Source organism: Schistosoma haematobium, chromosome 2 (assembly GCF_000699445.3).
Source record: "Schistosoma haematobium chromosome 2, whole genome shotgun sequence".
Classification (NCBI taxonomy): Eukaryota; Metazoa; Platyhelminthes; class Trematoda; order Strigeidida; family Schistosomatidae; genus Schistosoma; species Schistosoma haematobium.
The window spans coordinates 375155-388662 of record NC_067197.1 but is presented as its reverse complement, the minus strand read 5'-3'; the positions used below and the strand labels follow the sequence as shown (position 1 = coordinate 388662).

Sequence of the window (13508 nt, the reverse complement as noted above, 5' to 3'; positions counted from 1 at the left end):
GAACCATTTAAGCGTGAGCACCGGAAATTCCGTAATATCTGTAAGAAAACCATAGCCAAATCCCGTTCCACTTACGAACGACAGTTAGTATATGATAGCCGAAACGATTGTTTTCGTATGTTAAACGGCGGACGAAACGTAGTGATGGTATTCCCCGTTACTGTTACACAAAAATTCAGAATTACTAGCTGAATCAGATCGAGCAAAAGCTGAGACTTTTTCAAAATATTTCAGCGAAGTCTTCTCTTCGTTTATTGTAACAAATACTTGTCCCACTCACACCGAGATACCAACCATTGAATCTGTACAGGTGACTGAGGAAACTGTCCTTCCATTGATAACTAACCTCAAACCTGGTAAGATACCGGGCCCTGACGGAATACATCCACGGTTGCTGTCATCTCTTGCGGACATTATTTCAAAACCGTTTGCGAAACACTTCAACATGTCCCTCTCACTCGCTCAACTCCCTAGAGATTGGAAGGAAGCTATTGTCAGTCCTATATTTAAGGACAGTCAGAGACATATAGTATCTAACTACCGACCTGTTAGTCTAACCACCATAGTCGTTAAGTTATTTGAAAAGTTACTTCGGGTTAGGTTGCTAAGCCACATAGATTCACACAATCTGTTAGCTCCTGAGCAACACGGATTTCGTAACAAGCGTTCATGCTTGACTAACTTGCTTATTGCGAGAGAGGATTGGACAGCAGCCCTAGATCACGGTCTGTCTGTCGATGTGATATTCATAGATTTTAGCAAAGCATTTGACAAAGTTTCATACGTAGGTCTTATGCAGAAGCTCACGAGCTTCGGAATAATAGGTACTGTACATGAGTGGATAGGAAATTTCTTATGTGACCGCAGACAGGGAGTGAGGGTCAGCGGAACGCTATCCGATTGGAAGTCGGTCAAAAGTGGTGTACCCCAAGGCACCATCTTAGACCCTCTGCTCTTCCTTCTCTACGTTGATGAGTTACCGCTGTTACTTAGGTCGTCGACATTATTGTTTGCGGATGATGTAAAAATCTGGAGAACAATAAAAAAAGCGGCTGATCATCTGGATCTTCAAGCTGACTTAGACGATTTAGTTAGATGGGCTCGAGAGTGGGGCTTAGAAATCAATGCTAGGAAGAGTGTACTAATGCACATCGGTCACGGTAATAGTTACCGTTATACTATTGAGGATAAACCTCTTCCATGCGTTCAAGAGCATAAGGACTTAGGAGTAATATTAAGTCATGATTTAAAAGCAACTGCGCATTGCAAAGCAGCCGCTGTCAAAGGTTTTCGTCACTTCGCCAAGCGTTCAAATCTTTTGACGAGGAAACGTTTCGAATTTTATATCCCATATATGTTAGACCACATTTAGAATACTGTATCCAAGCAGCTAGCCCGTGTCTGGTAAAGGATACTAACTCCCTTGAGCGTGTCCAGCGTGTAGGAACGAAATTAGTGAAGGGTCTTTCTAGACTCCCTTACGATGAGCGCTTAAAATGCCTAAATCTTTTCCCCTCGTCGTATCGTAGGACACGAGGTGACCTTATACTGGCATTTCGTATCTTTAATTATGATTTGGGTGTCAATATGTCTTATCATTTTGCTCCCTCCAGCACTAATAATCTCCGAGGTCATAGCAAGAAGGTTCACAAACCGCGATCTAATAAACTCAAAGTGGGATCCCGTTTTTCTCATCGAGTAGTCAATCATTGGAACGCCTTACCCGAACAAGTGGTATCAGCCCCATCAGTGAATACTTTCAGGAGAAGCTGATCCTTCACTGGAAAGCAGTGTGTCAGGATTAATACAGTTTCACCAACCTACTATCCCTATTAATGAGGACTAAAGACTGAGTTTATTGGACGTTGAACAACTTGTTTAAGTTCCCTTAGAGCGGTAAACGTTCTATCGTGAGGCTCCTTGCTCTTATCGAGACGTCCTTAATATCTGTCCATTCATTATCGTTGAACGGCTTTCTTGTTCGTTTCCCAAATCTACTTATCAGTACGCACATTTTCCTCAACAACGTAAGATGTCAGGTCAGTCACAACGTGGGAAGACGAAGTCTTTGAGGTAAGTTCCTTTTCTCCGACAACAAAATGTTGTAGAGCTCGAAATCAACGTATGTCAATGCCCCCCATTAATCCTTTGCGTGTGGCGCATGCTCAGGTATGGCGATATTTATCAGGTTCCTAGCTTCCTTAGAATGCCTCAAATGACAACTTGGGGATATACGCGAACCCCAGACTAACGTATATTCTTGGACGCCATGTTATTGTAAGCATAACTTACTTCATTTATGTGTAGGGAAATGTGGGGGAAATCATTACTCTTGAAGGCGACCATGTTCACGGTGTGATAAAGGCTATTTCTCCTTCCGTAAGTGCCAATTTTAATATATTGCAAGGCTGACCTCGGTATAACGTACGCTCAAGTTGCACAAAAAAATGACAAAGGTAATCGTAAGAACGTGGCTGACAAAACCATTCTCTGGACAGAAATTAAAATGGTTCAAATATCTAACGTTAAAAGGTTGGACTGCCTAGTCGGTGAGTAAAAAACTTAATTATGAACTCTTTCAGATGATATAAAAACGGACAGTGAGATCGCCAAAGACTGTTCAACTAACAACTTTGTGGAAGACAAGGAGCTGGTGCCGTTCTTTGCCTCGTCTGATGTCGTCAAAGACTGTTTACTTGATCAGGGAAGCTTTTCTGCGATGGAAATGTTTGAGACGAATGAAAAAATGTTTTCTGTCGTTTCCACGTATAATGACGATCTCCGAGAGTATACGTAAGTTATATTTCAGTTCTATCTTATTTTCCAGGACACCTGTTGACAGGTCTGCTCCAAATTTCTCTGAAACCGAGGCGCGGTGTGCAAAACTAGCGCAAGACATCACAGAAAATTCTCCATGTATTAGTTTAGTTGACAATGAAGATATTGGGATGGAAAATGAGGAGGAAAAGTATAGTGCTGTTAGACGCAACGGGACAGTCCAGAATTCGATGCGGAATGCGAAAAGCAATTCTCGAACAAATCTAGCTCCTGCAGAAACTCAAGTCAATTGCCTTGGCAGTCAACTGTCTCAGGTATGTATTCAGTCAAGTAAGCCAAGTCACACCGAAGCTGTTCGTGTGAGTATATCTGTTGGGGATGCACTAAAGTCAGACGTTGTTCCACAAGTTAATGTAATATCTAAATCCAGCACCCAAGCCGATAAAGATAAGGTCAAACTATGTCACGACCAACCTACTAAAGTGTCTACACCTACTTGCGTGTGCACGTCAGCACCTGTGAAAACCAATGTTGTTGATGTACCTGTGTCGTCTGTTAGTAAATCAAGCAGTACTGAAGAGCGTGTTAAGAAATCAACACTCGATCCCAACGCTCCTGAGTTCCAGCCTATGGGTTTGTCTTATACTTCACATTCTGTTGCTACTATGCCTCCTACTCTTCAACCTAGTTTACCTACTCTAAACATGCCTATTCCACATTACGTATCAACGGTAAACGTTATTTCTCAAGCCTCTCAATTACCGACACAAGCTACGTTTATTGCTGCAGGTCAGCACATGTATGCACCTTACTCCTATGGTCACCAGACACATATTCAACAACTACTACCTACTCCAGTTTGTTCCAATGGACCTGGCACAAACCCTCAGCATGTCCGAGGTAGTGCATTACCCCCGTCTGTTAATCAACAAAGCTATGTCACTCATGGTAGTAATATGATGCATCAGTTGGGACAGAATGCTACATTAGGGCAGATTATTACAGCTCCTCAGGTGATTACAGGTCAGAACTCCACAGGTCGCCTTCCAGTTTGTCCTTCATCTTCCGTCAACTTCACACGCCAACGTTCCAATGATTCACCTTCTTCGGTAACCCACTGTACATCGTATCCCGTCCAGCAGTCAACTATGTCTATTCCCACCTTCCAGTCACAAGCACTATACCAGTTACCTCAACCAAACGGTACGTTCCCTTACTTGGTTTCCAGTCATCCTCCGGTGGGACTGCAGTTCCTTTCTGGTTTGCCTACTGCTGTCAGTTCTGGTTTGATGATGGGAGGTGTTCACGTATCACAACCTTCTAGTCAGCAAATATGCCCAACTCATACCATCATGCAAATGCAACCTGCGCATCTGCAAGTCCCTGTTGGACAACCAGATCAGATTAATCAAACAACTACACCTCAACAAACCTCCCAATCTCAGCAATTATTCTCTCAACACTTTCAAGATCAATCCCACTCCATCCAAATCCCTTCATACGCAAATCTCCAAGCTCCATATCATCACAATCTAATGTTCGCTCCTCAACAGAATTCCCCTGGGTTTTATCCCGGGCCATCTGCAATGATAGCGGCACCAGGAGTTAATCATATTGCTTCTGGCTTATCACCCATCGTTGGCCAACCGAATCCTCATCCACTGAGTGCCAGCGTGGCAAATCAGTCGAATCAATCCGACTCTTCTTCAACCGCCTCCCAGCAGTTACAGCAGACTCATATTATGTCTCAACCGAATTGCCAACCACAACAAATGTTACAACATTACCCAGCAATCCCTCAACCTCATCTGCTACAAACACAGCAACTGTCCGCAGCTCAACATATAGCCGGTCACCATATCCCCGGCAACCACACTTACCATGCGCTGATGGCAGCAATGGCGGCCGGTGGTGGAGTGGGAGCTACACAAGCTCATTAGTTACTGGGTGTTTTGTAATGCCGTTGACTGACAAGTAATATATTCTAAGACAAATTCCAGCGCTTTGTAAACTACCCGATGCCTTTCATTCTTGACACTATCTTTAGGTGTCTCAAGTAGTACTTTGTTGAATCGATCTCCAGAAATATGCAGGTGTAATCTCAAATCATCGTGGTTTTTCCTGTTTCTGCAGGGTGTTGACAATGAGTCCTAAATTGTTGTGGATGATTCTTCTCAAATTGTAAAAATCGCTTGTATGCAAAGTTTAGTAAAATATATTATCGCTATGCAAATAATATTTGTTACTGGGTTCGTAGCGTATTTTATTTTACCTAGAGCTGTGGACTGCACTACAACTTTAGATTTAATTCAGAAACAGTTCGGACGCGTCACTTAAGTCCGTTTTGTGACAAATCTTGCGACCACTAGACGTTAGTAACATCCAGTAAGTTATGGACTCCATCGTACGCCGACCCTGGTGGGTTGCCCGTGTGCTGACGCATTTTCCGGTGTGGTTAGTGCCATCTAGACTTGCAGTGATACCGTGTGCTGAAGTAGTTTGTATTTACCAGCAGTTGAGTGGCGATGTACAGCGTGAGTCCGTCATACAGGTAGGTCTAATACCAGCTCCGTATTTCGACACAGTACAGAGACCGGCCTGGTAGTCAGACTTCTGGATAATTTGAGCAAGCAAATTGTTCCAATGTTTTCTAAACGTGAGGTCATTGTAAAGTTACACGTGGCAGCTCCCTTGCGTGGTGATTGCTTTGGTGCAGTGGTTGTCCGTAGCAATTTCTAAATTCGCGGCTTTTGAGGTGAGTGCATAGCTAGTGTAATCTTGCATCTTTCTCTTGCGTGTTATTGTCCCGCATGCTTTCGCGCGGATCCGTCCCTTGCCTGAACTTAAATATTCATGTTAAGCCTTTTAGAGCGATGATTAGGGTGTTTGATTCCCGCCTTATCCCTCCAGCAACTCGAGTCAGTGTGATGTCACTACCTCTCATTAAGAGTATGCCTAAGCGAACTAATGACAGGGAACATAAGAAGAATACACACGCAAATGTCTTGCCTGTCGTTTGGAGAGTCGGACACTCCTCGAGTTCTTACCTCTCTAACGTTGAGTCGACGACGATTTGTCCTATTTCCGCGTAGGTTAGCTCCTCTTAACTCGAAAGTCTCCTACACTTGCCTCACTCTTCAATCACGAGATAAATATTTAGATGAAGTCGACCGGATTTAGGAAGTTTATTTACTGATAATGAGACCGTCGTTCAATATAGATTAATGGCGAATAGACGTTCATCATGCATCGTAAGCAGTCCTACTGTCACCGACGAAGATCAGAGAAATTTGCGGTAAGCAGGTGCTAGTAATACGTTGTTCTTATGAGTGTCCTAAATGTCAACACCATATGAAATCAGGCACGCTCTACCTACCTACACCCAACTTAGCATGCGTAATTGAGAAAGCATATGCATAGCTAGATAAGTTTATTTAAAAAATATGGCTAAAATACAGTTTTAAGAACCGACGCTCAATTGGAACTTTATTATTACTATTCATAATCGTAATAAGCGTTCTGTGAAACATGGTTTTTAATGAAGATCAACCTTTATAGCAGTGTTAAACTGCCTTCCTTTTTAACTAACTGACAAAATTAATTGAGACTTACTGCAATCCTCGTCGACACTGAACTCTGCACCGACAGAACAACAATCAAAAACTACTGGGAGTTACTACTGCGTTATATCCCCTCATACATGGCTATAACTTTGCGTTGTGATGTCAGTATTTTGCAGTCTTTTGTTATAGTGAACAATAAAATCCTGGATGCTAGTGACTAAAACATAAAGAATTTTCACTTAGTATGTTTATATTAGACCTGCACTTTCGAAATGCCAAGCAGTGTAAAGTGGCTGACCGCTTCAGGCTATATGACATGTGACAAAATCTAGCGCATAGAGTTATCATCCATTACTCACGTTTCTATGACCATCTGAAATATGTAGTAATAATTCAATGAATTTAGCAGACTTACAAATCCGTATCTTCTTGCCGAAAGCATTCATCCGACGTTCGCAGCTCCTTCTTCAAACTAGACAAAAAAGTATCAAGTTTCGTTGGGCTTCACTGTGCATCAGACTTGGACTGAAACATGAGCTGCATAACTTTGGCACTAAAGTCTGGTATTGCTGACCACATTTGATGCAGAACAAGATTTAGTTTCGCGAATTTAAGGCAAATTACAAATGTGACTTACTCAGCCGCAATGTTCCTAGTTGTGTAGAACTTATTTATAAGCATAAATAAAACATGTCTACGAATCCAGCCTAGATTCCAGCCATGTCTATGTCGACGAAATTTTACAGAAACCCTGGTTCCGTTTCAATAATACCCTGAGAGATATTAATAAGATTACTTTACTTACCTTGTCGGCTTCTCTGTGTTTTTTGGGGAATGTGTTTTCATCCGTCAAACTATTGACATGGTAACCAGCCAGTTTGCTGAACAAATCCTTCGCAGTCTGCAAATTGTCTGTATGGAATATCTGTATATGTAACTCATCACGGTAGTGCATAATCTGTCGCCTGATGTCTGACCAATTCCCACCTGGTTGAGCACTGTTCAGGTGCATGTCCACAAAGTTTTCAGGATACATTCAAAGTTCTCCCACAAGCCACTTGCTTGCTGTAATTAGTGCCTGCTTCTTCCTGAGTCCATTGATAACCTCAAACTGCTTAGTAGTACACTAAATGATATTTAAAAGTTAGAAACTCATAGAACATATGACTATGTCACTAGAAGACAACGGTTTCTTAAAATAATAATGTCAGTGAAAATGCTAAACCTAATTGTTCCGTTTTCCTTATATCAGTAATTAGCCCAGGTTTACCGTGTAGTACTATGCACATCATCCGGTTTAAATAATGGGTTTCCAGTATCCTTAAACGTAACTATCAGTTTCTTGTAGCCATAATTGGCTGACGTGCCTATAGTAGTTGCTAAAATACTAGCTTAAAGCCTACCACAAAAAATCTTTTGTACATAACGGTGAGCTACTTGCTCCATCATAGGATAACGGTTATGCATTAGATTCTTAGTGTTCCATATGAGACTCAAAGAGAGAAGCGGGTCGCAAATCGAAAGCTCTATGCGAACAAACGTCATCAGCAACACTTTTTGGTGGATGTACATTATAGACTGTGTTTAAGTTAGTAGCACCGCTCGTATTCCTCAAGAAAGTTACGTAAATTATTACTAACTGAATCTGTTGCACCGCTGTACAATTTAAGATGCGCTAACCTATATATCCCTAATCCTAAATGTTTGGAATTTAAGTACAGAGGTAATAGTAAGGGGGTTTTCATAGCCGTGGAACCTAAATAAAGGAACAATTGACATTCCGTTGCTTTCCAGATGGAAATGAAGTCTAATGTTCGACATTTTCTTTGAAAGTCAGAAGGAGCACTCCCAACACAACGATAAGTGAATTCATTTATGCCTGTGATAATAGCTTTCTTTATGCCTCCAAGTCTTCTGTGAGAGAAATCTAGCCACAGACTGATTAGTTTCATAACAACTTCAGTATACCATGTGCATTGGATCTAAAGAGATCGTTGAAAAGACCAAATAGAAATGTCTCAAAATTGAAACGTCCCTAATGGTAATTAGGTTGACTGTTGATGTAAACTGTAATCAGTTTACACAGTACATTTATCATCTGGAAATGTCATCCTTCCATCAATGGGACGATCCATCCGTAGAAACCTATCGCAACCTTCTTTTCGTTGTGATTCACTGTTTATCTAACATCCAAACAAGCAGGAGCGTCACAGATGCCGACAACTAGTTTGGTAGCTATACATTAGTTGAATCTGACACCATTCAGATCCAAGTCAGCCATTTCTTTTATCTCAGAAATTGTCAGTAGATATTTAATTAAATTCCGAAAGCTTCGTGTCCCCTCCATAGACACAACTAAACCTAGGGGGGACGATGAGGCCTAATACTGACCATAATTGCTGATTCAAGCCACTTGAAATGGGAAGTCCGCCTACATTAATCACTAATCGACCTACGTAGAATGCTTGGACCTAGAAGGTCAAGTGTTCCAAACGGTACAGTTCGCCTTAATCATCATAGTATGCTCGGTCAAGTACCACTAAGATATAATTATTACGACACGTTTTTAGTGACTCACGGATATGGACTATCCAGCCAATGCCGACTAAATATTGTTGTATGAGCCCTACATCATTCTAAAATAAATCTTTAGCACATACATGTAGACTGACGTATGCGGTTGAGGTGAGTGTTGATAACAAGAGATGACTCTCTCTTGTTTCTTTTTAGAGAGCGATTGTTCCGTACCAAGTGAATAGTCCTTCATATCATGAGTTATTATCAGTGTTGTATTTATTGTGACTAATTATGTCAGTGATCTTATCCCTTTGAGGCCAGGGTGTATGAAAGAGACTTCTCGTTTGTATCATTTTTGGCATGTCTGTTTTGTGTTAACATACTGACGGATGAACTCCTTTGGGTAATTAACAACTTAGCAAAAACATGGTTTCCACTTTATACGAATATTCGTCAAGATTAGAACGAATAGTGTGACAGAAATTGAGCGCCGAGTATAGAGAAGTCATCATATATGAAAATTATATTTGAAATAATCTCAGCGATTGAAATTTAAATAATTCCAACGTTTCGCGTCCAGCCAACTTGTCTGGACTTCTTCAGGGTAATGATCAGAAGTCCAGACAACTTAGCTGAACGAAACGTTGGAATTATTCATATTTCAATCGCTGAGATTATTTCGAATATAATTTCCATATATAATGGTTTCCACTGTTTTGAGTTTCATTTAGTCCAAGTTCCTCTTGTGAATTCACCGCTTATTAATCTAGATACTGTCGCTTCCCCATGACGGGATATTTATTTCCATTTTAAGCTTTGTAAATCCCGATAATTTCTTCACAATTTGTGGTACAATGGATAAATTACAATATCTCTCCCTGAGGTATAATCACACTAATACAACAATATGACAATGAGACTGGCCTGGGTGGTCGAGTTTATAATACCGTTAGACTGAATATTCGAACGATCATCTACACACAGATCAGATCACGTTTTACCAGATACACGATTCATCATGACCAAGAATAGAGAACCAAAGTAACGCCAAACACCACTTAACACAATGACAAGCAGTCATCCTTACTGAGTCCGGAGTAAAATCAATGAGAAGAAAAGAAATCATATTTAATATTCTGTAAATTGAGTACATGTTTGTCCACATTCAATGACCAATCACATTTGGAAGAGACTATAATTTTATGAACGAACCAATCAAATTTAGGTATAACAGGTCTTGGATTTTGGCATGAAATTTAGTCATCCATTTGGCTAAATAACATTTTGGCATTTTAGCTGATATTAGTTCGTGATGAAAACTTGAAATCTAATTCCTAGCTCTAACTGTCAATTGTAAATCATGATTTTTATTCCTCACTCTAGATTATAATCATCATTTAATCCCAGTTATTAAGTGAACATTCTGAAGGTTACTTTAGCGTTACTCAAAGGTCGACTATAAAATATAGTCTCATCCATTAATTTTATTACTGGTTGCCAAGTAAATTCGCTTCCAAAAATGAATTATCGAGATAATTATCCTTGAGGTTTTGTAATAATTAGAAGTATTTGAATTATTATATGAATTAGGAATTTTAACTAATGAGAACTAGGTGAGCATAGACGAGCATGTTGTATTTAGAATTCAAAATTAGGCACACATCAAGTATAAAAGAATCATTAGTTCGCATAAACATTACAGGCTTGTGATTTTTTTACTTGTTATTTTTTTTGGGGGGGGGGTGTCTTAGTTATCATGCAAACTTGTTGTACACTTCAAGAGATCAAATCAGATTTATTTCGCTTTAGAATTGGTACACTGTATGCAAATGCATTTATCTCTTAATCTTGCCGAGTAACTGGTATATAACTTGAAATATTTGCTGAATATTCTACGACCGTCTATCCTGAAATAAGTTAGGTCGTATATCTTCTCTTGTAAGGACGACCGAAGTGTCCGTCTCTGAAGAAAAAAAAGACTAGTAACACATTAAAATCCGCTTGTAGTGTTGGAAAAAATAATGATTTGCAGATGATGGAGATTTGTAACTCAGGTGGATGATTTTGATGGGGTTTTGTTCGTTGAGCTGTATGGTCATATCTGGAGAAGTTCGAACACTTCATTTCTACCTGAAGTTTGTGTTAATGATGTCCTTCAGAAGAACATTGAAAGCTCCACGACCAAACCATCCAGCTCAGAGAACGAAATTCCATCAAAAGCAATGATTTGTTCCAGACGGATCTCTAAATAGTCTTGATTTTATAGCTAACTGGTATCTGGTAAAGTAGTGTAGTATTTGGCCTAGTGAAACTTGACTATCATCACAAAATAAATGGGAGTTATAGCTTTTCTATTACAACCGTTTATTTTCATTTTGTAACCCATAACTCAAAACGATTTATAAAGTTTCCATAACATGATATCTATAGTCTAACTGGAATTCTGTATATAACCAACAATGATCACGGATATAACTTTGTTACAGTCTCTGTTTAATCTATTTACCAAGAATATGTTTATGTACTTGACCTGTCCAGACAGAAGCGAGGTTTGAAAATACGATCTAGTGGTCGAGATTTCAGCATATAATAACTAATCGGTCTCTACATTTACTGATTAACTGGAAATGGAGTATAAATAATTTTGTCGACATTCTCAATGTTAACTCATCTAGTTTATCGCATAACATAAGTGCACCTGATTCACTTAATATTGTTTTACTTGAATCTTCCCATTGATATTTTAGGACTGAAATTAATCAGTCTCTTATTGGCATATGTGCATACTGTGAGTATGCTTCGATATTGCCTTAATTTACAAGCATTATCAGCAAAGATGGATTGTTAGTCGTCTGATCGATTTCAGTCCTAAAACATCAATGGGAAGATTCAAGTAAAACAATACCAAGGGAATTAAACTTCACCCCATTGCTCAAGCAAGTGGCTATCAGGACTCAGTAGCTAACTGGATAACGCGATGGCGTTTGAAGCGAACGGTACTGAGTTCAAGTCCCAGAGTGAACATCAACTCTGAGATGCAGGTACATCCAGCTGACGAGTCCCAAATAGGACGAGGTGGCGCGCGTCCTGGATTCCACTGCTAGCCACTATCCATAAGTGCACCTGGTTTCTAGAGTCCTAAAATTACCGTCAGATTTCCCATATGTTGTACTAGCTTGGACTTTTAAAAGGGATTATTAATTAATGTATAGTGAATACGTCCAAGTTAATAACAGTAATTAATGCACCCAACCAGAAATAGATTTATTGCAAAGAGTGATGTTGATTCTTAACAGTATTTAAATAGCCCTTCGAGTTTGTATTCGACCTGTTTTGTTTATTTGATTTTTCCTCATTTAAATCGACTTGCAATATTCGGACTTTTCGATGCATAAAAAATAAAACCTCAAACTATATGTTTTTTTTTTCTTTAAAAAAATAAACAGCAATATGTAGTGTACAATTGTTTTTAATGTCAGGAATCTGAAATCTGATTTATATGTTCAGAAGAAAATAGTTTCTAACTCTTTTCTACTATGGTAGAGCAAACTCTATTTCGTTACATTGTAAAATTATCTCCAACTCTTTCAGTTGATTACATCACTAAGTCATTTGTTTAAAGTTTAATCATCATTTTATTGTCAACTGCTTTTATTCATTTCACTTTTACTTATTATTAGTATCTGTTCATTATGTAACCAACTTATACCCAGACCTCTGAACTTTTGTTACTATCAATGTTGTAGAATGTTCTACTTATATATGTATGCAATATTCTTATTTAGTCTGTTGAATCTATTTGCATTTTAACCATACTACTCTAACATGTATTCACAATAACTCCCAACCCAATTCACTTGTGTATATGTTTTCAATCCATGTCATACTTTTTTATTTGTCAATAATGAAGGCTGTAAACCACTGACAAAACACTAAACGAAATATAATGCATTCACGTTATTCTTCTCAAATCTTTTTTCTTACTTTCTTCAATATGTTTTTTATCGAAACTAAGATCATCATTGAATTTGTAAGCAAAAATGGCCTCTTTTGTTCGGGATGGAAACAATCTCTAGTATCTTACAATAACTAGTAACATCAACTTGTCGAAAGATCGCATCATAGTTATGTAAGCATATGAGTTCTGTCATTGTTGAATGTTAGTCTCATCAAATTTACCTGTTTAAATAATTTAATCCGCTTTTGTGGATTGTTGACTGAAGAAGAATTTCAAGATTAACATAAAACGTCCATTGGGATTTCGTAAGCCCATGAGGACTGAGATGCAAGGTTTCCGTCTATTAACCAGAAAGCATGCATGATATGATCGAGTCTATCCTACAATTAGAAAATGAGTAGTATGAATTTTACAAATGTGAAACATGTGTATTCAACTATAAGAGTCTTTAAAATATTGCCTATGTGTAGTAAAAATAAATGATGTAAATAAGATACAATTTCGTTGACTGAGAGAATTAGAACACTAATTACGTACATCCTGACATTGCAAAGTTCGAATAACTAACTTTCCATTGCAGAATTTCTATCACAAGGTAAAGAATCAACAGGCCAAAACTTGAGATCAGTTCAATCAAGACAGTGGCTAATGTTTTAAACAGAGGTGTTAATAAGAACAGTTCAGTTAACATT

General features: G+C 38.9%; 1 protein-coding gene across 2 annotated transcripts; it reads left to right on the top strand.

The window, feature by feature from the left end:
• Positions 1-1882: 1882 nt before the first annotated feature.
• On the top strand, positions 1883-12994 carry ATXN2_1 (Ataxin 2-like). Of its 2 annotated transcripts, XM_051214074.1 has the most exons (8): positions 1883-2073; positions 2109-2169; positions 2206-2277; positions 2308-2379; positions 2408-2549; positions 2583-2793; positions 2828-10211; positions 12305-12994. In XM_051214074.1, exons 1-7 carry the CDS (start codon positions 2033-2035, stop codon positions 4716-4718), a joined length of 2490 nt encoding a protein of 829 aa, XP_051067194.1. In that variant the 5' UTR covers positions 1883-2032; the 3' UTR covers positions 4719-10211; positions 12305-12994. The 2 variants fall into 2 exon arrangements, with proteins under 2 accessions (XP_051067194.1, XP_051067195.1); XM_051214075.1 differs by lacking the exon at positions 12305-12994 and having other exon boundaries at positions 2206-2549; positions 2828-5007.
• Positions 12995-13508: the final 514 nt, after the last annotated feature.